At 46.6% G+C, this 23,076-nt stretch overlaps 1 protein-coding gene across 9 annotated transcripts in view; it reads left to right on the forward strand.

Annotated features, from left to right (window-relative positions):
• TCF7 (transcription factor 7) overlaps positions 1-23,076 on the forward strand; it is a 527,944-nt gene that overhangs the window by 403,897 nt on the left and 100,971 nt on the right. For all 9 annotated transcript variants that reach the window (XM_069652547.1, XM_069652543.1, XM_069652544.1 and 6 more), the window contains one exon: positions 1,782-1,889. In XM_069652547.1, coding sequence (XP_069508648.1) covers positions 1,782-1,889 — 108 coding nt within the window. The remainder of the gene's footprint in view (positions 1-1,781; positions 1,890-23,076) is intronic.

The raw sequence follows: 23,076 nt of genomic DNA on the forward strand, positions 1-23,076 counted from the left end.
CAATATTGTATGCTGAACCATAAGAGCAACTAGTGACCGTGATTGATGACAATCCATGTGCTGGAAGTGTTTTGGTACAAAAAGAATGTACTTGGCTGCATTATTTCTGCTTGCATAACTTGATTCTGAAATTCTGCTTGATGTTACTATTAGTTGCTTCTTATCCAGTGTGATGCTTTTGCTTTGTGTATATATAAATACATAATTTTAATATAACTTTTAAGGGTGTGTTTACTTGGAAACTTGCATTTACTGATTTCATTGTACTGCTCTACAGCTCACAGTACCCCTTCTAAGATGAGCCTGACTGCTCAGCCACTCTACTTACTTGTGTAGTACAGGCTGTGTTAAAAGTTGGGTCACTAACACCAAGCAGATAAGTCTTGTAAGGTCCCACACCGGTTTGGACTCTACAAAACCTTACCTAACAATCATTTAGCTTCTGCTGCTTCCCTGTGGCCTGCGATCTGAGGCTCTCTATACCACTACACTGTCCACCGGGACTGCTGAAAAAAGCAATTGGAACCTTGCAGTCTGCTTTTGATTGCTATTCCCAAAGTGTAGCATTGGACCCTTTCTCCAAAATAGACCCACCGGCCAAATTGCAGCACTGGCCATTCATCGAACATCATTGCTGCTATATTTGAGCATAATTCAAGCATACAGTGCTACACTGCTGTGCGCGCAACTGTGAGTTGGTAGATTGTAACGCTGGGCCTTTACTGCTGAAAAAGTCCACCTCTCAAAGCGTGGCAAGAAAAAAGACTGCTACTACTTCTGAGTATTGGCGAAAGATGTCTATACAACAAAGGGAGCCCGATGGCGGGATCTCTAATTTTAGCAAACTGGAAGCCTTACCCAAAAAAAATGCTGCTGCTGCATTTCAGCCCTATGGATAAAAGGGACTTTAAGGAACAGCACAGTTGAATTGAAGCTGTATTTGACCCAATAGAGCCCCTGCTTTGATATTAAGTTCTCGTACGAGGGATTTTGTACATATAGCATTCAATCCTGAGTTTGCCTTTAACATAAACTCAAGACCTGCTCCTGGAGATCTTTATTCTTTCAGTGAATTTTCTTCCCTTTGACTGTACATACAACTTTGGTACTTACCTACAATGAGGAAAGGTGTTCTTGATAACTATGTGGCTTTTATGTTTATTCAAAGTAAAGTATTATACCTTTTTCTGATCCCCCGCCCTGAAGATTGTACATTGGCGTTTAATGACTGCTTCTCTGGGTGAATTGAGAACAGTAAGGGGCGCCAAAGCTTGCTTATATTGGTGACAAACTTCTCCAGACACTGAAGAGTTTCCAGAGAGATTCCTTCCCACACCTGCAAGCTGCGCTCATTGGGTGATGTCTGCCAATTGCCTGATACATATTTGTATCATCTTGGTTTGCATGAAAGGTTGAGTCATCGCAACAGGATTTGAACCTGGGGTCTGTGGGTTAAGGAAATGTTACTACAGCGCTGAGGGTGGGTGATGTTTAGCGTTATGCCAGGGCGGCATTTGTGAAAAAATGCATTTGTTGCGACGGATGTCTACTCCAACTCCACAAACTTGAAACCGGTTTGACTGAGACAGCATTACTGAATGCCATTTTTGGGGGGGGGGTTTGTTGCTCATTTAGGTAAACCTTTACATATCCCTGTAGGGCTAGTAGTTATTCCTTGTTGCACGCCAAATGCAAAATGGGCTACGCTGGCAATGATGATCATGAGCTGTCTGAAGAGGCCAATTTGCTGTAAATGCTAGTGAGCTTTTTTCTATTTCTAGTGGCACGCGCTATCGCGAGAAGAACAGGCCAAGTACTACGAACTCGCCAGAAAGGAACGGCAGCTTCACATGCAGCTCTACCCAGGCTGGTCCGCGAGAGACAACTATGTGAGTATACTGGAGGTCCGAGTGAGGGTGTGCGAATGGTGCGAGTGCTGAGGGGAGGAGTCGGGGCATTTGTGCATTAGCCCTGGGTCACAAAACATGGGGTTCAGATCCACAATAGAATTCGGTGTGAGAGGAGTTTTTGGTTATGTTCTCAGCCTTTTGTCCAGTGTAAACGACTCGCTCGTCATGGAATTTTTCCTCAACCAAGAGTCTTGTGTATCTGCTTGCCACGGGATCGTGTTCTGTATGGTATATAGGTGAGGTGAATCTAGTCTGATCAGTGCTGAAGTACCGCTGGGGGAAGAGCCAGGTTGCAGAAGGCTACTTCCCCCCCCCCCCCCACGATTTCTCGCTACCAGTGCACCAGCTTTGGGGTACATCCCCCGCATCGTTGGTTCGCGTAGCGTGGCTCCCCTTCCCTAGTACTTACCTCTGACTGCATTCCCCTGCTGTCCCATTTAACCGCTCCTCCGTTTGCCACCCAGGGTCTGCCTGGGTGAAGTGCAATGCTCTTCTGCACATAGACCCAAGCACGATACTCTTTGCCCTGGCAGTCCCCAGACCGCAAACCGCATAATCACTGTCAATAAAGCAACATGAATGCAAAAAAAGAGCTACTTATATGGTTGTGGTGTTCATTTCAAATTTTTCACTTCCACACATTAACTTGCATGTAACCTTCTATGTTCTTTTATTTTTTTAAATCAATCTGCTGTTGGCCCTTGAGTGCCATGGTGACCTAATAGTTATGAAATGTGACCTGCTTCTCTGGCTTTCTCCCCGTATAACGTTGACGGAAGAGCCCATCTTTGTGTCTCTCCCTCTTCACAAGGACTGCAGAGCGTGGCCTCTCTTGGTATTTCCCTTGCCCCGCTGACTGCAGAGCAATGGGTCTTCCTTGCCAATCTGAGTGCAGGGCAAGGTCTGTCTCCTAAGATCTTGCCAGTATGGAGCCTGGACTTCCTGAGGGAGTTTCCTGTCAAATGCAGGGGTGGACTGGCCTATAGGGAACTCTGAAGATTTCCCAGTAGGCCTCTGCACCCCGGGCCTCTTTTGTGTGGTCTTTCCAAAAGTGTCCATAGGAAAAGGGTGGGCCTGTTGAAAGTGTGTAATATGGGGCCACTTTGAAAATATCCAGGGCCTCTTGATTCCCAGTCCACTCCTGGAAATGGTCTGCACCACCAGTCTCCTAGATCACCTCTGGTTTACACTGGTGGCAGGGACCTTCCCTTCCAGGTCTCTGCTTCTGCTACACGCAGAGACAGCACTTATCCATATTTTCTACTTAATCAGGTGGTACCTGGACTTCAGTGCCTCCTCATCCCCCCCCCCTTCCACCCACCTCCCATCCAATCATTGCAGAGCCTAGCCTTTGTGTTGGACTCCCCTGTATCCTCTTGTAGGGGCATGCTTTTAGGAGCTACTCCCCATACTAGGTGTATGATGGAGAAGCAGCTCATGGTTTGGTGTTGCTGCAGGATGCTGGTTGGTTCATGGATTGTCGGATGGGTCACCTGATCAGGATAGGCGGGTGCAGCAGTCAAGTTATCTAAGCATTTCACATACAGGAGGATCACACAGACGGGAACTGTGACACTGAGTGAGGTAGTCAGACTCTTAATGATGCTCCATGGAACTTGCTCTCAAGTTCGATCAGCAGTCGAATGAGGGTATTGGGCTTAACAGCAGTGGGAACTTGGGTTGTATTTGGAGCAGTCGTTTAATCAATTGCAGTGCCTGGATGTTGGCTCAACTCGGACTAGGTCTGGAGGCAGGACAATGCCACACCACTGTTCAGACAGATACCATGTTCTCCTTTCCTGAAACACTACAGCTTACTTGACAGCAGGAGTAGGGTGATAACCTCCATCCTTGCTACAAATTCATGCTTTCACCAATGTCACTTAGTAACCCAGTGAGTTAATGCACGTGCTGTAGAGTTGTTGTTTTTTTTAACCCCGTAGACCATAGCTTCAAATCCTTTTGAGATGACTCGACCTTTCATAAGATGCAAGATAAAAATGGGCCCCTGGGAATTGGCAGACATTAAAACGAATTGTAATCACCCACCAGGAAGCTACATTGCAATTATTGGAAGGAACCTCTCTGGAACCTGCTCAGTATTCTCCACACAGGTGAATCGGAAGGTCATGTGAAGGGTGTGGGGAGGGCACAAGACACATTGTTCATCTCCTTTCTGTGTACATGAGATGCAAAGGTTTCTAGGACCAGAAGCATCTAGGACTTGGAGGGTGAACAATAAAGGAATCCTGAGTTTGGCACAGACATCTAGAGTTTACTTGTGTGGTAATGGACAATTTATGGCAATGGGTCTGCCACCTTTGACTCAACAGATGTTTGGACTGCAATCCCCATCTGACCTAGCGAACCTAGTCCATGATGAAGGATCCTGGAAGTTGTATTTCAGAACAACTTGAGAGCCAAAGGTGTGACTTGGCACAGTGCCACCGAGACGATTACCAGGGGAGGTTCTGCAGTGCAGTTTGTCTGAAAGGATGTAATGCTGGAGAATGTAAGACGAGCATACAGATCTTAAGCAAAGTCCTACTTGTGTCATTTAAAGGAGATCTCCTATGTCACCAAATATGTCTTCCAATAAAGCCCTTGCTCCGACTTGGATAAGAGCATGCTTTTAAATGAAATGGCTAAATAGAATGTCCACATTTTCTTTTTTCTTAAGTGCCAACCCCTAAATTGAGCCATCCCAGTCGGGCTGACTTTCAAAGGGTTTCCCGGCAGCCTGCACCCATTTTAAAAGGTTGAGAGGTTGGGCCCTGCTATATCCCCACACTACTGGCAGTGGATCAAAAAGGTGGATCGAGATTTTGGTTAAATGTTTCAAACCTTTCTAGAGGGCACCATTTTGAAGGCTGCAATCAAAAACTATTTGTTAAAGGGTCTTCGTATCTAATTGCTAAATTCTGTCTACATGTACGTTACTTTTTCGAGCAAGTCTGTATGCCTCTATCCTAGCGCTGTATGGACTACTTTTGTTTAGCGCTGCTATGAGGCCTTTCATCCCGTGACGCAGATGTTGTGGCTGACGTGATAAATGTGTAAACTGGCTTGGGGAAATCATCAGTTTCTGTGATTATTGGTCTGATATACTGTTTATAATGTCTGCCTGAATGGTGAGGAGCACAGCAGGGTTGGCTGTGTCCAGTATCTGCAATGAGAAATTGAAGGGTGAGTTTCTGTTACTGAGGCACGGATACCCTAAGGGGTTGAGGGTTGCTTGGGGTTGTGGGGTGTACAAAGTATTGTCTAAACTGAAAGTAACTTCAGTCAGGCTTTTCCTAAAATGGAGAGTTCTGCTGGGCTCTTACTGATGGTGCAGTAGCTTTCGAGAGTCCAGAATATGGCACCTGACTTGGATGGCTGTTCTGCTTTGTTTGAAATTGACTTTGGTAATGATCAAGAAATGACTGCATCCCAGAAGGACCCTGCGGCTCAGAGTTGATAGATGTTAGGAGGAGACTGGGGACTTTGCCCTGCAAAGTCCTCTACGAGGTGCACAGTGTCACGAGTGGGACTCCAGAATCTGTGATCTGGAGAAGTAGTTGCAGGGCCTGTGACCCTGATCAGTTTGGTTCCTGCCCATGTACAGTCGGGCTGCCCGATGAACCCCCGCAGTTCCTTGAGTTGGCCGGAGTCTAGGATGCTTACTAGTCCACCGTAGCCCGAACAATTTGTTTCAGGCAAGGTGCAGTGTTTTGACTCCAGAGGGCAGCGTACCTTCCTCTACATGCTTAGGAAAAGCATGTTCCTTTTGCATGTTTCACGTCCGGGTTTAGGTTATTTACTTGGGCCATCTCTGAATACCTCAATCTCTGTTTTGGATCAGTTTCTTCCATTGGGGAGTGAATTATGCGGGGCACTCGTTCTGAACTCCTAGCCGGGAGGTGCCTCATAAATGCGTTTCATGCCACCCATCGCATTGCCTCGATTGTCCCCAAGTGAAGGTGGATCTGGGTGTCCACCACGTGCGCTGTCTGATGCTACTCTGTCTCCGCTGATCAGTGGGTGCATGTGCCCAAGGAATAACGGTTCAGATAAGACATACCTTCGGCTCCCAACACCATTTTTGGGGGGGGGGGGGGGTTAATTGAGTTGCTTGGGTATCTTTTTATTGGGTCTTGTGGAGAGGAAGGATTGGAGGCAGTGATGGTACCAGTTATGTCTGCTTAGTTTTTTTAATATTCGGCTGATTATAGAGGCAAATTGTTAAGTACAATAGACAAACTAGAAACATTCTTTAGAACAATAAAAAAAAGCCTGCATTTCCCATGTTTTTTTAATTCCTCTTATTTTCATCTTCGAAATGTATGCCATTAAATCGTGGATTACAGAAAATAACAAAATTGATCGGCAGTCATCAGTCAGATATCGCTTTGGAAAATTCCCATTATGAGTCTCCTTTGGGGAATGTCTCTTTAACTAGTTAAATTTAAATTGACATATGTAAAAATATCCAGCGAATTCCTGACATTTGGCTGGACTTCATCTGAAGGGTTCTCCTAATTAGGATTTCTGCTGGATGCATAATTTAGAATTCCCTCCAAGAAGCGAGGAAAAGATGTCCCGTTTCTTTCTGCAGCATTGACTGCACACAGTTTGAATTCTGGCAAAACCCCATCTTCTTGTCCAGTTATCTCTCTCCCTCGGCTTTATTCATGCTGTAAATCTTGCCGCAGGCTCATCTCTGTCCCACACATTGTCCCACTGTACTCTTTGTGGCACTGTGTAAAAGGAGTACTTAACAATTAAAAAAAAAAATGTCCCCACGCCAACAATGAATTTGCTTTTACGCACACAGTCCGCTTCTCGATTCGTTGTCCGTTTCATTGCCCCGGCCGAGTTGGCAAAATACAATTAATGTTGTTGAGGACAGGCTTTAAAGCCCTCCCAACTAGAAGAGCAACAGAGGTTTCCACTCATAACCATATGGCAGTGACAGTCTGAGTGCGCCTGCGCGATGCGTCCTATTGAAGTAATGGCTTGTATGAGCGCGGTCTGCGCATGGGACATGTTTTTTAATTGGATCCCCTTGGTGATATTACAAAGCAAAGACACTTAAGTGTGAGTCCATTCTAATTGGACGCCTGGTTTAATGAAGTATTCAGACAAAAAAAAAGATTTTGACGATGTTTGAGGTTGTCCCACTGATAATTCATCTCAGTGGCTTAATGGACCTACCACGAAAATAACACTGTGGGTGATCTGCGTTGCTGGGCCCTTTTTAATCTGGCTGAGACCAGCAAATGAAATGGCACTTCTTTGGGCAAAATGAACCTCTATTATCTGCATTTTCAGGCGTGGGTGTGTTTGGATTATATGAAGGGACATTTCCTACCAGCGTTGTAGTGCTGCAAGTAACAAGTGTTATGAATGCCACACCTACTCACAAGCCTCTGGCACATGCTGTTCTCGGTTCCTCCTGCTCCATGCGAGAGATGATTTTGGCCTTCATCTTTTAATTTTGGTTTGGAATAAACCACTATCGCCACTAGGCTGCACTGCTGCGGGCCGGATGTGGGGTTATGAATGTTGGGGGGGCGTGGCCTCCTCCTGAAGACAGTAGAAGGGGAAGAAATCCTCTCGCTCCTGGCGCACTCCCCAATATGTCCCCTAATTTGAGTACACATTAATTACATTAAGCAACATTAAGACAGTATAGCCTCCTTGGGTATATGCAGTTTGTGTCAGTGAGCATGCAAGAAAGGCATTGCCCAACAGGGGGCGCTCAGATGAGAACAGTTGCTGGGACTCTAATGGAGTTTCTTCTGTGCTGAATAAACTTGGCATTTACATGGAGACAAAAACGAAAATGATGGCATCCCCAAAACCTACGCTCCAAATGCTTTCAGGGACAGACCCAAGGATCTAAGGCTTTGCAGGCTTTCAGCATTCTCTGGAAAGTGTTGAACCGTCCCTCCACCTGGCTTTCTTCCTTCCTCCTGCCTCCAGGTCTGTAGCCTGGTCTGCTCTACGAATGCCTTCCATAAAACCTTTTATAGTGCTGCTGATTAGTCTCGCTGCCAAACATGGCCGCTGAGGGGCTGCGACTCGCAGTGGAGAGGTGCCTATATCAGCCCTGATGGCAATCATCTTATTCCAAGAGTCCAGGAGGGCTTTGGCCAGAATCCCTCAGATTGGAACCAGTATATGGAACTTCCAATCATCCCCACCTGTAGTGTAAACTGTCTAAGGTGTGATACAGGTATACCCTCCATGTCCGTAAACTGGTTGGTGAGGCCTTTGGGATCCGCAGGCTCCTCCTCTCATTCTGGAGTGTTCTCTTCCAGGGGTGTTCATAATCCGAGGATAATGAGCCTGATCTCCATGGGTGGGTCTTTGTTTTTTGTCTCAACAGAATTTTGTAACATGTCCCAGTTTCCCACAGGCCACAGCGCCTCACTGTCTGTGAGGGCACGGTCAGGACCAAGGTTTCCACCAATCCATAGTTACTGCATCATCCTCCTTGCTTCAGGTGCTGATTGGGGTAAGGCTCTGTCTCTTTAGGGCCAGCCTTTCTTCTCTTTTCCCAAATGCCTGATTTTGTTGCTGGGTTTCTTGGGTCTCACCGCTGGCTCCCTCGAGTACATGGCTGTTGATGCCCATTGGCCACTTGTATTAAATCTTCTAAAGAGGGCTCCTGTAGCTACTTTCTGCCTATATGGGGGCATGGAATCGAACTGCTTCATGACCAACATCTTCTTGACTTCTTCATCGTGATTATTATGTAGCTACCTATTTAGTAGGCCCCTTACTGTATATGACATTGGGGGTATCCCCTTGTCGTAAAGACTGTTTGAAACACTGTTCTTGTTGTATAAGCACCTTATAAATATACAATAAATAAAACGTACATGCCATAGACATACTCTTTAATGTTCCCACCCCTGCCTCAGGCTCTCCAGAATGATTTGCTTCAATTATTCCTATGGGTTCCTACCAACAGGGTTTAGTGCCCGAAAGGTCTTCTGGCCTTCACCTGTTAGAAACAGGGTGATGTATAGGGACCAGTGATCTTGTGGCCACCCTGTAATCTTGGCCACCCTCTGTTGATGAAGGCAGCTGGATCGTCCCCACTAATCAATTTCTGTAGGATTGTGGGTGGTACTAGCAGTTTCTTTCGTCTTTCAGCAATGGCTCTTTGCAAGGCCGCAAGTGTATCTTGACATATAGTTTATTTATGTAGCGCCTATACACAATGTGTTTCAAAGCACTTCAAGGCAAGGAACAAGGGACCATACAATGACATTCTTACAGGCCATGAAGAGTAAGGATGTGAAATTAACTATCATACTCGGCCTGACGACCTTTCAGATGGTGCAAGAGCTAAGACATAGATAAGGAAGGGAGGGGGAGAGTGGGAAGGAAATGGAAACAGACAGACTGCCGTACTAGGCCTGATGACATTTCTGGAGAAATGGAGAAAACAAAAGGTGAGGGCGAGGGGTGCAGGAAGGGAGGGGAGGAACAAAACGAGCGACTATCGTACTAGGCATGATGACATTTCAAATAGTTCTGTAGGGGTGTGGGGTCTAGGAGACAGACGAGGTTGCTGTCATACTAGGTCCAGGGACAATTCTGATTGAGTAAGTGCATAGAAGAAATTAAGGGGAGGAAATGGGAAAAGCGAGAAAGGGAGAGGAGGAGAGAACAGAGAGTAAGCAGTCAGAAAGAGTGGAGAAGCAAAAGGGGAGAGCAAATACAATTGCAGAAATCGGTAACACATCATTTTGCAAGCCAGGATACAAGATGAAGATGAGAACAGCATGATTCAGAGCCACCATCAGTACAAGATGCAAAGGAAGTCCAGCATGAGAGTTGAGAAAGGGTGACGCCCTGTGAATGAATGAAGTCCAGAAAAGTCAAATTCAGCATTGTCCAAAAGACAGTGATGGTGAAACCAGAATGTATTAGGACAGACTCCTGCAGAAGTAGGCTGGAGGGGGAGCAGGGTAGAAGAATCAAGCAACAGGCAACACCTGTGTGCGAGAAGGGTGGGGGGCACAAGGAAACATCACAGGGGACAAGAAGGGGTCGGGATGGCCTGTGGAGACAGGAGTAAACACATGTTGGTGCATGTTTACCTGCTGTCTGAGCAGGGGGTCGGGCCCTGGGTCTTCCTGGTCTGAACAGGAATTGCCCTTTTCTTTGTCTGCCCTTCGCTTCGGACAACCGGGCGAGAGACGCCCTTGATCTAAAAGTTAAGAGCAGGAAGGAAGAGGCAGGGCTAAGAAGGTGGGTGGTGCTTAGGCCGGGTGACCTAGATCCACTTGCACCTGCTCCCCATCAGCAAAGGAAAAGAGTCTGGACGGCTCCTCAAGTAGGGAAAAAGAGTGGCAACCTGAAGGGCAACAGGTGGGCAGGGCTTGCAAAGTGGGGAAAAGAGCGGCAACCTTGAAGGCACCAGGTGGGTGGGATATTGATGACAAATAGCTAGTTGGCTGTCCAAGGGGACCCTTAAGACCTCCCTGGGTGTTGGTGCAGACCTTTCTTCCCTTAAACAGGGGGCCTCATTGTGTGGTGTAACGGAGTTCCTCCACCTGTTCTTCATCAGGATCGGTTGGTTTTAAAAACTACTGGAAAGCGGAGCTGCTCAGAAGGCTCAGCAGTCCGCATTCTCTGGCTTGGATTAGTTTCATTTGGCAAGCTCTTTCCTGGTACATCCCGTGTGTGTGCTAATAAACTTTCAGTTCCTCTGCCAGGGTGGTGGATTCCTCCTGTAGGTCTGCTCTGGCTGGTGTTACTGTCTGACCCAGCTGATTCCTAGGCGTCTTTGGATTCTTCCGGTAGTGGAAATCAAGACCAAGAAATTCCACTTCAGCTCCCACTTTCCAGATCTCTCGTCACAATTTTCAGTTCTTGTGTTCACCAAGGAGTCTCCTACCTCAGACTTCCCATCCATTTTCACCTCTTGTGGGCAGCCTTTGTTTGGCGACTTGATGAATTCCACAATGACGCATGCCACAGATGGCCTCAAGAAGACATGAACCCTTGAAGACCGTTCAAGCGCTTTTATTAGAATTTCTGCAAAGGGGCTCCCTACGGGTCATCGCACTCTTATTTTGTCTTCCGTGGGATTTTCTGCCCTAGCCCAGGAATCCCTAAACTCCAAGATTGTCAATAAAGATTGGTAAAACCCATTGTCTATAATCTGACTTTCTGGTTGTGATGGCCTAAAGGCAAGCCTCTTACATCTAGCTTTCGAATTGCTAGGTGGATCATATCCAAGGGCCCCATAGAAATATCAATCTTTACTACTGGGTTAAGTGCCTTCAAATGACCCAGGCTCCAATTGCCCTTTATGTTCCTACCCTTGTGCTGCTCACACTGCACTTCTCCATCTCCTTTCCCTTCTTCCTACTCTTTCTGCTATTCCTCCCACTGTGTCGCCTTTCTCTCCCTCACGCTTCCTCTTCTGTCCCTCGGATTTTCTTTTTACCCCCTTACTTCGAACCTCTATTATTCCTTCATACTATTTCCACTATTCTCCAGCTGTACTGCTCCCCCTACTCCTACTCTACTACCGCTACACTCTGCTATGCCCTTCTCCCACTCCACCGTTCTCCCACTCCATCCTTCTTCCACTACATTCCACTCTGCTCACCTCCCATGCTGCGCCTCTCGCCTACTGCGTCACTCTTCTCCCTCACCACACTGCCACCACCATTTCCCATAGTCCCTTTACTTTCACTCCTTTACCCTTCTCAATCAGGTCCCCATACCCTCTCCCTTAATCCCACTCACTCCCCTTGCATGTATTCTCACACCGATCACTTTCTTTCAGCAACCGATACCTTACCTTGCACACTAGTTATACTCCTCCACACTCTGCTGTGCCATCCGTCCTCTGCCTGTCTCTGTCTGCCTTTCTTTTCTCTTGACCTCCCCTGAACAACCCCCACTGACCTGGTCTCTCTACCCCCTTTTCTACTCCCCCCTTGCCTCCTCTATTTGCTCCACCGTCGGCTGTTATGCCAGGCCAACCACAGGCTTCCTTGTAACCAGTAGTTAGGTTACAATCATAAAAAGACATATAATGGGCCTTAAACACTGTCCCCTTTTCGTACGTGGGTCTGCCAGCTTTGCCAAATGTTGGCCTGGTTCAACCAAATTTCGTTTGTGACTGGAGTCTCTAAACTGCTGGTAGGATGGGCATGGCACTTCTCTGCGTGCTGCTCCCTCTCTCCAGTGAGCTGCTTCTCTGGTGAGCTGGCTGTCCAGGACTCCACTGCTATGAATCTTAGTACACCTAGTCGTATGAGAGAAACAAGAGAACATTGCTAAGCATTATGTGCCACATGTATGGCTGAAGAGGCAGTGGTACTTGACTTATTCGGACAGACGCATGTATAAGGGACCAAGACTGTGCCCGCCCAACTACCACACTCTGCCTCTGGGACAGAACTGGCTCTGGGAAATCCCATGGTAGGCCTCCAGCCCGGGTGTGAGTTTACCTCCCTGCCACCCACTTTACTCTTGACTAGGGCAGGTCCCCCACCCGGTCAGACATTGCAGACCAAAATGTGCTACATATAAATGTGCACATGTACATTGACCTAACTTTGGAGGCAGAATAACTTAACAAATTGTCAGAAGATGGTAAGCTGCCCTTTACCAGTGCCTGCCAGCATAGTAATGCTGTTTGCAATATTTTATTTGAATTTTTGTTCAGCGCTTGTCCTACCAAGAGGTCTGAGAGCCCTACAAAGGCTGAAAGGTGGGAAGTGAATCTGAAGTTATAAAATATTTTAGGCTCGGAAGATTACGATAGAAAGGCGGTAGCAGAGGAACCGGAGGGGCATGGTTGTGTGGGGGAAACAAGTATGTTTGATGGGCTTTCTGAAAGTGATGGGTGCAGTGCAGATATGAAGAGGTGTAGGCTCTGGGTGTCCACTGGGTAAATGCTTGTTTTTGTGTGCACGTTAGTTTGCAGAGTGGAATGTGTGGGAGATTTTGGCTTGTCTGGCGTTTGTGTGGGTGATAGGTTTGAGTTTGTCATGAAGGTGTGATGGGAATTTGTGGTGGATGGCTTTGAAAAGCCCTTTGAAGGCAAATCTCTGGTATACGGGGAGGCAGTGGAGCTGGGCAAGAGCTGAGGTAATGTATGAATGTTTGGCTAGGTGAAGAATCAGTCTGGCTGCTGCATTTTGTATGGTTTGCAGAAGGGGAAAGAGTGCTGTGGGGGAGTCCGGTGAGGAGAGCATTGGCATAGACCAGCTTGGAGAGAACCAGTGTTTGAACTGCAGTGTGGAAGTCCTCAGCAGGAAGTATGTGTCTGATCTTTCATAGGAAGTGTATTTGTAGGTTGCATGTTATGGTGACTGCAGGTGTGTGACGAAAAGGTGGGGAACAATGATGAAGCCAAGGGATTTACATGTGTGGAGAGGGATGTGTGGAGTGTCCATTGCAAATTCTTTTAATCCAGGGGGTGCGGTCAGGTTTGTGTCTAGGGGCAGATGAGGAGGTATTCTGTTTTGGAAGGGTTGAGCTTGAGGAAGTGGGTGGTGATTGTGGAAAGACCGCTTTTGAGGGTGTCGAGTTGTGAGGGGATGAGATTTGGAAGTACATTTGTGTCTGCGTATTGGTGTAAGTAAACATATTGCTTGTAAAGGATCTGTCTAAGGGATTCAACATATAGATTGAGAAGTGGCGATAGGGAGGATCCTTGCAGTACGCCATACTTTACCAGAGTGAGGTTTGTTCGAAAAGGGTGCATGGTAGACTGTGTACAGAGAGTATCGAAGGAGGTGAACCAGTTAAGGACGGTGCCTGAGAGTTTCATCCTGTGGGCTAGGATGCCAAGTAGAATGGTGTGGACAATCGTGTCAAAGGCTGCAGAGAGGTAAAGGAGTGCAATTAGTGGTGTCTCCTTTGTGAAGTGTAGCAGCCTGTGCTGTGTCCAGGTCAGAAAGGGGTTGTGTGTGCTGAAGTGGTGTTGCAGTTGGATAGCGACAAAGCATTCCAGGTTTCTGGTGAGGTATGGCAGGATAGTGGTAGTGATGGGGGGCGGAGAGGGTGTAATTGTAAGGGGGCTTGGGGTGGAGTGATGGTTTTTTTATGGAGGGGTGAGATTTGTCCAGTTTGGAGTACAGAGGGGATTTCAGATGTGAGACAGGAATTATGCAGTTGGCAAGGAGGTCCCTGGCAATTGACAATTTGGCCACCCTCTTCTGCCAAGTTCATGCTCTGCCATAGCATAACCTAGTTTTTCCTGGCATAGGCTAACCTTGCATAATACATCCTAATGAGGAATACTTGGGTACAGCCATGCGTGGCCAGACAGAGAACAATTCATGAAAAGCTGTAACAAGGTGCGACATGACCTCCACACTGCACTCCTGCCATCGACCTCGGTAGAAACACCCTGCCCAATTTCACTTGCCCACTCCATCATGGTCAAACTCACTCGTTTGCTCCTGCGTGTCTTTGTGTCACTCTTACAAAAATAGTTGGTGCATTGTGTGTTAGGTGAGATTTTGTAAAGTCCAACTGGTGTGGGACTTCATAAAACTCATCTCTTGGTATTAGGCAGACCCAACTCTTAATATAGCCTGTACTACACAAGTTGGTAGAGGGACTCCGCTTCCAGGCTTATCTTAGGAGGGGTAATGTGAGCTGTAGAGTAGCTCAATGAAATCCGTAAACACTTGCACACTTAGTTATATTAAATTGTTTATATACACAAGGCAAATCAAGCATTATTTAAAACGAGCAAGATAGAATTCATTTAAACAAGATCCAATAATGCAGGTGAGTAATTCTTTTCTATGCTAAACAGCACACAGTGACATCAATCAAGGTCAGTATTAGCACTTTTTTTTGTTCACCATTGCAAAATTGGGTTGACGAGGGAAAATGCTTAGAGTAGAACACAGGTTCAACTAGTTCAATGGTGACTTTCTTCCAGAGGGAAGTAGGCTGTCTTTTATCCCAGCAATAATGAGGCCAACAATTATAACCTGTAAGGGAACAAGCACTGCCAAGGCCAATAGGGTTCAGAAGAGGAGCCTTTAGGAAACCAGGACAGCCAAAGTCAATGCGACAGTTCCAGTTCTGATGCAGCTTTTCTTAGAAAAATGTTATCAAACAGCCAGGAGTTCTTTGAAAAATCACATGAGCTCAAGGGGAGCCCGCTTGATGGAGCACAAGCTGAAAGGCCTGCACAGATGAGTTGAGGTCAACTCCAAAGGGGTTCAAATAGTATTTACCAAGCCAGGGATCACTAGAAATGGCAAAGGTAGTTCTACCCCAAACCCCACAGTACCTTAGAATTGAAGAGGTTCCAGCTGGAGGCCTTCCTGATGCAGTGATGCAGACCCTTGTTCCTGATCATTTGTCGCAGTGACGAAAGACGACGTCTGGCAGGCTTCTGTGGCAGCACTCTGGAGAGGGACTCGGCAGCAATGGATTCCACATGAATCAGCGGCTCTTTGTGCTTTGGCGCCTTTTTCTCAGTGTCAAAGAGAATCGAATAGCCCAGGTTGGAGTTTCCTCAGTACTGGACTCTGATGAGGGGACGCCAGATGGAGATTTCCTGCTTCTGAATGTCCTTGAAGGTGCCCACAAAGTTTTGTCCGGATTCAATCTCAGAGGACGATGCACTCGATAATGGTCAGGGGTCCCCGGGCATTGGGATTCTGCAGCCCAGAAAAGTCACAGCAAGTAGGGGGATGAGCCAAAATTAAGCAGGTCTCATGCTAAATGGTCCCATCAGCCCAAGGTAGGATGTCGTCCTGCATGGATCTTCTCTGTTGAAGTGGAAACGGGGTCAGCAAAGCTTCACCACTGCGTCTGCAATCCTGGAAGGTGATGCTGGCGTCTCTGCTCATCCATCAGATATAATGTTCCAGTGTTCGACTCTGTAGTCCCAAAAGCCTTGACTTTTATGCAATGTCTCCTTCATTCAAAGCTCTACAGCTGCCTCTCACACGGGGGAAGGGGGGAATGTCCTCTATGAAAGCCACTCGCCCAGTTGGAACTGGCTTTGGCCAGGCAGCCTACAAAGAAAGGTCAGTGAAGTTTCCGGCTCCTCCCTCACTTCCTGCCTTCCCAGACACACTGGAGCCTGTGCAGACTTCAGGGCTGAAGCTTGCGAAAGGCAAAACACACAAATGACTCAAACCTAGTTAAAACAGAGTAAAAGCCCAGAAGGAACTAACTAACAAGAAATGGCGAAAAAAGAAGACGGAGGCAATTTTGGAAACATGGTCACCTATAGGTGCTGCAGTACTGCAGCTGAGAAATCAGCCTGCAAGTACCCTGCACAAAAGGTAGTAAAAAGTAACCACTGCCACCAGCCATTCAAGTTAGTGTAACAAAAAGGTACATGAGAAGTGGGATAAGGAGTTGCTATGTTACCCCCCCCCCCACCCCCGCAGCACTCCACATAGGGTGGTGTGTGCTGGACCCACAAAGAAAAAGGTAAGTAAGATATAAGCTATCTCACTTTTCTTGGGAACTGTAGTTCACACAAGAAAATGTATTTAAACATTAGGAGAAGTCCAAGGGACTTCTCAGTGGCACTGCACAGAGGGTGCTGTGTTTCACTATGCAAAAAGCAGATGCCTGTGGAGTTTACCAGACTCTGTTAAACAGTTAAAAATCCTAGTCAGAGAAAAACACATGAGTGAGTGGCAAAAAGTACCACTTACTCAGAAGATTAAAAATCAAAAAGATTCTAGCAAAAGAGCAGAGGGTCTCTAAGGTTAAAGGGAATTGGTACAGAAACTGAACATTCTCCCTAACATTGTTCAACCAGAATCGGGAATGGCAGATCAGGAAAGGGGGCTGCCTCCGAAAAAGGTTGGTTGAAACTAAGAGCTGCCCGGTACAAAAGAAATATCAGGTGTCCATTTCAGCTTTCTTAGTATGCTGATTGCCCAGCTCAGCGCTGTCTCTGATCTCGGCCTTCTGGCCAGTCGGGATGCACGTTTCATAGCAGAGCACACACTTGGCCAGGCTGCTGCCTGCAAACTTTATTGAAGCTTGGAATATTACACAAATTGTACCACCTAACAAATGTGGAGATCTTAAGGATTTTGGCTAGAGCGTTACTTACCTTTGTTACAGGAGTATATTATACCATATATTGTGCTGGTTGGAAATTCTATCTTTCGATTCTTGGGTCTCAGTGTGTATTTCTCAACCAGGTGCTTTTTTATTGGAATTGAGGTCAGGCCTCTGTAGTGGCATCAATGGCAAGACACATTGACATGGCATGAAGTCTCCCTGTAGTCCCAGAGCCAGAAACATAATTTTAGCACAAACCTGTCTGATTTCTTTGCTTCTCATTCTCACGTATGTGCCTTTTAGGCATGCTTGTTTGTGTATCTGTAATGCTGTCCCTCCACAGGCAGTGGTAAACCTGTAGGCACTCTACATTCATCTCATGTGTAGTGCATCTACCCTAATATTTGGATTAGGAGGGGTATGCAAACCGATTGAGCGGTAGTAAAAAGAAAACCAGTCCTTCTTGTAACGTAGCCACAGTTGACCCATTTAAGACTGCAAATACCTGAACACAAGCTTCCAGATAAGCTGTGTGCATGCCTATATTACTCTATAAAGCAGATCCAGACTGTCAAACAAGGAAATCTTGAGTACAACCAGTATGTGTATGACCAGTGGCATGAGAAGCACCTTCCACCAAGGGGACTTTACTAGAGTGCTGCCTGATAGTGAAACATGATCCTTTGAATTTACCAGCTATTGCTCAATGCAAAGTCCATTTGGATGACAGTTTTTTAATTTACTTTTTTGTCCCACTGAATTCCTAGAATAGGTGGTACAACATTCTTAACTGAAATTCGTATATGGCTCTCTTGGCCTGCACAAGAATAGAGATGTAATGTCCCATGGTGCACCCTAGTAAACTAGTCATTCAGCAAGATGACATGGCTCCAGCTGAACATGGTAATACTTCAAAACAGTGGCTTCTGGATCACCAGGTATTTAATGCAAGTCATGATTTTTAGAGTACACTAGCCAAACCCGGTATCCAGCCCCATGTACTGTCTTGCAGCCTCATTTGAGACTCCATGCTAAAGCAGAACATGAGGACATGCATGTTGCACACCTTCTATACACCCCTTCCCACACCACACACAACTAGTACCACTCTCACATCGACCTCACTTTTACTATGCTCTGCCACCAACTCTTCAACACTCCAACACTCTGCTCCACTGCCTGCCCTCAGCCTGGGGCCTCGATTCATATTCACCTCGTCCTCCTGTGACTGCACCAGAACAACCCACACTCTGCATCTCCTGCTGTCTGCTTTTATAGTGTGGGGCTGGTGGTTGTCTTCCCCCTCCCCTTCTCATTGATTGCAGTGCTCACCTGACACACTGCACCAATCAGCACCTGCCTTTTCCCCAGGACCTAGGTGAGAGGCTTTTAAAAAAAACCTCCTAGGCCACTCCCCTTTTCCAGCATGTTTTTTACAACATTCCATGCTGTTACTCTGCTGTGGGTCTGGAAATTAGATTTCTTGCTGTTTTGGCGAGTTCTGAGTTTGTCTGCAGTACTGGACACTGGTGTTGTGGGGGAAGGCGCAGAGGTAATTTGTGTTGCCTTGTGGCGGTTTTGCTTTTGTGTGAACCCGGAACGGATCTTCTTGGCTGCTCCCAAGGGGATTCTAGTAGTGGCGGTTCTGAAATAGGAAACATTCGGTGGCCAGCAACTATATTGGGAGGCATTGAGAGACAGACTGGTACCGGGGATGACCTTTTTGGCAAATGGGACATTTTGGTGGGTGGAGCAGCACTCCAGCCCTCCGAATCTTTCAAATCCCACTTGACATATCTGGGGCAGGGCTGGTTCTGACTTTCGTTTTAGTGAGCAGTCTGCCCCAGATTGAGTTGTGTCCCAGTCTCCTGCTCTCCCCACCTCCTTGACAGGGTCATTATCCTGACCCTGTCATAGGGGGTAACTTAAAGGTATAGGATAATCTGTGCATTCCATCCAGTCTTCTCTGCATGCTCCGGCACAAACTCCTCTCTGAACTCTTCCCATCTTGTTTTCAGCACATTCATGATCGGCGCCTTGCGCCAACTCCTTCTAGAATCCCACTCCTTTTTTGTAAACCAGACCACTTATTTGAATTACCTGCCTTCTGATGTCACAGCCATGCTCATGGACGATTTCAATATACCCACCTGTGGCAAAGATCCACCATCTTCAACTTGACTCCTCCCTCTCTGACCACTCCATCAAAACCTTACAATCCGTCAACCCACAACCGTGGAAACTTGCTGAGCCTCCTCCCCTCCTCCCTTGTGTCCTTACTTCACCCTGATTTACCCTTCTCTCTGGCTAGTTTTTACTGAATTCATCCATCCTCTGCGTTGTTCACTCCCTCCATCCAGAAATGTAAATTGTGACCCATCTATTGAAGGGCGCAGTAAGCAATGGATTACGTCACCAATATAAACTCTCTCCATTTTGTTTATTTTTTTTCACTCCCTCATCCCCCATCTTTGGGTCTCATCAGCCATCCCAGAGCCAAGACCCACCTACGTCTCCCATCGGCTCTGTTGGGGCAAAACCTACTGCCCCTCGATCTTTGCTTACTACAAGGAATCCCTTCACCCGCCCTTGCAGTTTGCACTATTACAGCAAACATTGCTCTGCTCTTGCTCCTAAAACCTATCCAGGACCCTTTGGTCTATATTCCCATTCTCTTACTCACCACAAGACCTTCTCTATACCATCCTCTCGGATGATTTATTTGTCTCTGTGGCCATACCTGACTCCATTACTCCACTGCTCCCAAAGTCCAGCCTAGTAGGATCACAAACTAGCTGGAAACCCATGGACTAAGTGACCACTGGTCGGTTCTATGTGATATCAGTTAAAAATTGTAGGACTCAACAAATGTTTTTTTCTCTAATTTAACAGCCTTCTTCACATATTCTAGAATGGGTATAATTATATAAACAAACGCTAGTGCTGGATAGTGTGAGAACAAAAACTTTGTTCGCCTTACAATGTGATGTACCATCGATATCCCTAGAAACACTTTGGGTCTGGGTTCTGCAGTTGTCACTCCTCTAACTGTTCTTACGCACATCTCCAACTTCCTCTCAACTACTCATATCTATTATCCTACTTTATCTCTTTGGTGTATTTGACACATTGTCTACTCGTCTCTCCTCGCGACTTTACCTCGCCTCTGCTTCCAAGCACAGACCTTGCATGGATTCCGAGTTATGTGGCTAGTTGCTCCTTCTCATCTTCCTAGAACTGTGGTACGTCCTCTGCCAAACCTTTTCCAGATGAGGTCTGTTTGGTCCTCCACCTATGCACTTTTTACACTGTCTGTTTGCAAATGCACCTGCTCCTTTTAGTTCCTGCGCCACCTCTTTGCTATTGACTCGCATCTTCTTTCCCTTCACCCCATTATCCTCCTGCATCACCAATTGCCTTTCCACCATTTGCCGCTCTGTGCTGTACTACATCATAGCTTCCGTTCTTGTAATCAAACCGTAACCTAACCACCTCTCACCACTAACCTTGTTAACTCCATCACCTGTTATTCGCCGGCTCAAACTCTAATCTCAAGCCCTCCGTAGCCTCTGTTCCCTATCTTCACTGTGCATTCGCTTCATCACTACTTCCCCCACCCTCCCCCAATGGAATGCCCTACCCTGCAGATTTAGTCCATCCCCACTGTATCAGAATGCATTGCTGCCGAAGCAAAATACACTGCTTTTTCTCAGAGGCAGCACCCAAGTCAACCAGCATCATCCTGCCCTTACCTCCCCCACCACTTGTATTTACATTCTGATTAAGTCCCTCGCCTTACTTTGATACAACCAGTGGGCTGGCCAAGGGAGCAGGGTGCCCCAAGCTTGCATATGATATGTTATGTTGATTTACACTGTGCGCCGCTACCACCCATAGGTAGTCTCCAGGAGCATGCGTAGCTCTGCAAGAGAAGATGGCTGGGGGTTTTAGTAGCAATAGGTGATAGGATAGCTACAGAACCAGGAGGAACTGCCATCTGCGAGCATTGTCTTGTGTGTGGGAGTTGGTTTGGCGGGGCCTGGCATGTTGTGACGGTATGGGTAGGACTTAGTGCCTCGGATGTGTGCTAGTGTTTGTGTTGTGTGTGTCGTATGATGTTGGGGTGGGGTTTGCGGTTGTGCTCACTGGTTAGTTGTATCCATAAGGGGTCCAGAGTCGCAGATAACTGTTAGCTGTTTGATTGGATTGTGTTTGTGTGCATTTGTGCATTGTTGATGGATTGTTGGACTATGTGCAAAGGTGTTCACTATGTTTCCAGAGTCTCAGAGTTAGTTGGGTGAGAGCATTAGATTAGTTCTCGATGTGTCTGTGTAGTGTGGCTAGCCCCGAGTCGTACATAGTGGTGTTAGTTATGTTGGAGGAGCAAGAAGGGGGGAGTCGGTTAGTAAATCAGTTAGTTTGGGGCCTTTGGTGTGGGTCTTCAGTTGGCGCTCAATGATACCTTCCAACATTCGTGATTGTGGTCCGTCGCCTCCTCTACAAGCGTGTTGGCTGACTTCCCCTACGGGTTTGGGGCATAGAGTTGGTTGTACCTCGTGTGCGCCTGGTTCCTTTGCCGGGTTTAGTCATAGCGGTTGGGACTGGACCTGTTGTGCGGTTGGCTGCTGAATGGTGCACAGGTGGTGTTATAATAAATTGTGCAAGTGGTGCTCAACTGGGCGGCCCTAGTTGTGTGGGAGGGCAAATGGTTTTTATTCTTTACCCGTCTGGGCTTTTCTGGGTGAATAAATTGTGTGTGGGTGCTTTCCCAGAGTGTCTGTTGATTGGGCAGCCTTCTCTTCTTCAATCATTCTTGTTGTATGGTAAGACTAAGGGAACGGGGGGCGGTTAATGTGGGCAGTGGGATATTCTGGTCCTCCGTGATTTCACCACTGTTATCTGTGACTGCGTAGCATAGTGTGTTTCTTTTTGTCTGCAATGTTTCAGCTGTTGATGTCGCTTTGTCTGTTGAATAACCTATGTTAGCAATTAGGCATGAGAAAGTTGTACCTCCGAATGTTCACTTTTCATATTGTTTTGTCCATTTGTAGTCGTCGCTTCATCTTGGACACCTTTCTGACTGGTAGCGGCTGATCTTGGCTTGGAGGAATTCCGCTCTGTGTAAGGCTTTGTGGGCGATGCAGAGCGCTTTGAATTTGATGCGTTTCTTTACTGGTAGCCAGTGAAGGCTTTTCAAAGTTGAAGTGATGTGGTCTCTTCTGTATAATCTTAGTAGTATCCTGGCTGCAGTGTTCTGGACCCTTGGGAGGTTCTTGTTGAGTCTTTCTGGGATTCCCAGGTAAAGGCTATTTGCACAGCCAATTCTTGTTACTTTCAGGGATAGGATTGTAAGGGTTCCGTGAGGAAAGGAGAGGTTTGGGAGCAGTCCCCTGAGTGGTCTTGGAAGATAAAAGCACTTTTTAGTGATTGTGTTGACTTGCATTTCCAATTTCCAGGGATAGTCTGTTGTCCATGAGTATTCCTAGGTTGTTTACAATGTTGGAAGTCTCCGGTTCTGTTCCCATGGCAGCCAGCCAGTCCAGTTGTGGGTTGATTATGTTGTATTCTGTGGGTGAAAACATTATTTCTGTTTTTGCTGGGTTCAGTTTGAGGTTGTTCATTGGCATCCAGGTGTAGATGTCTCTGAGCCAGTTGTTGAGGCAACTCATTGGTTCCTGGGTCATGATAGTCTTCACAATCAGTTGTCAAGTCTGAGTAGTTATAGGCGGTTAGTCTGTGAGCTCGAATGATTTTCATCTGGTGACACGTGTAGATCTTGAAGAGCACGCGAGAGAGGCTGGATCCCTGTGGAACTCTGCAGGAGATGTTTTTGGTGTTTGAGATAAGATGGTAGGTAGGTTCTTTTGGTGCGATTTGTGAGAAATAGGGTAAGCCACCTTAGTGCGGATTCCTGTATGCCACATTCGATCAGTCTTTTTATTAGTGTTGCGTGGTTGATTGCGATGTGCCCAGGAGGGAGATCATAATTACCTCCACTGAATTCCTGTCATATTTCTGTATATGACTAGTCCGGTTTCTTATATCTGTCGAACAAATTGACAAATTTAATTATGCGAACAATCAATATACACAAAGTTCATACCACAAGACAGCAAAAGACGACAACGCCAAAAACCATTAG

Source organism: Ambystoma mexicanum, chromosome 3p, assembly GCF_040938575.1.
Source record: "Ambystoma mexicanum isolate Mex_15411 chromosome 3p, UKY_AmexF1_1, whole genome shotgun sequence".
NCBI classification, from domain to species: domain Eukaryota; kingdom Metazoa; phylum Chordata; class Amphibia; order Caudata; family Ambystomatidae; genus Ambystoma; species Ambystoma mexicanum.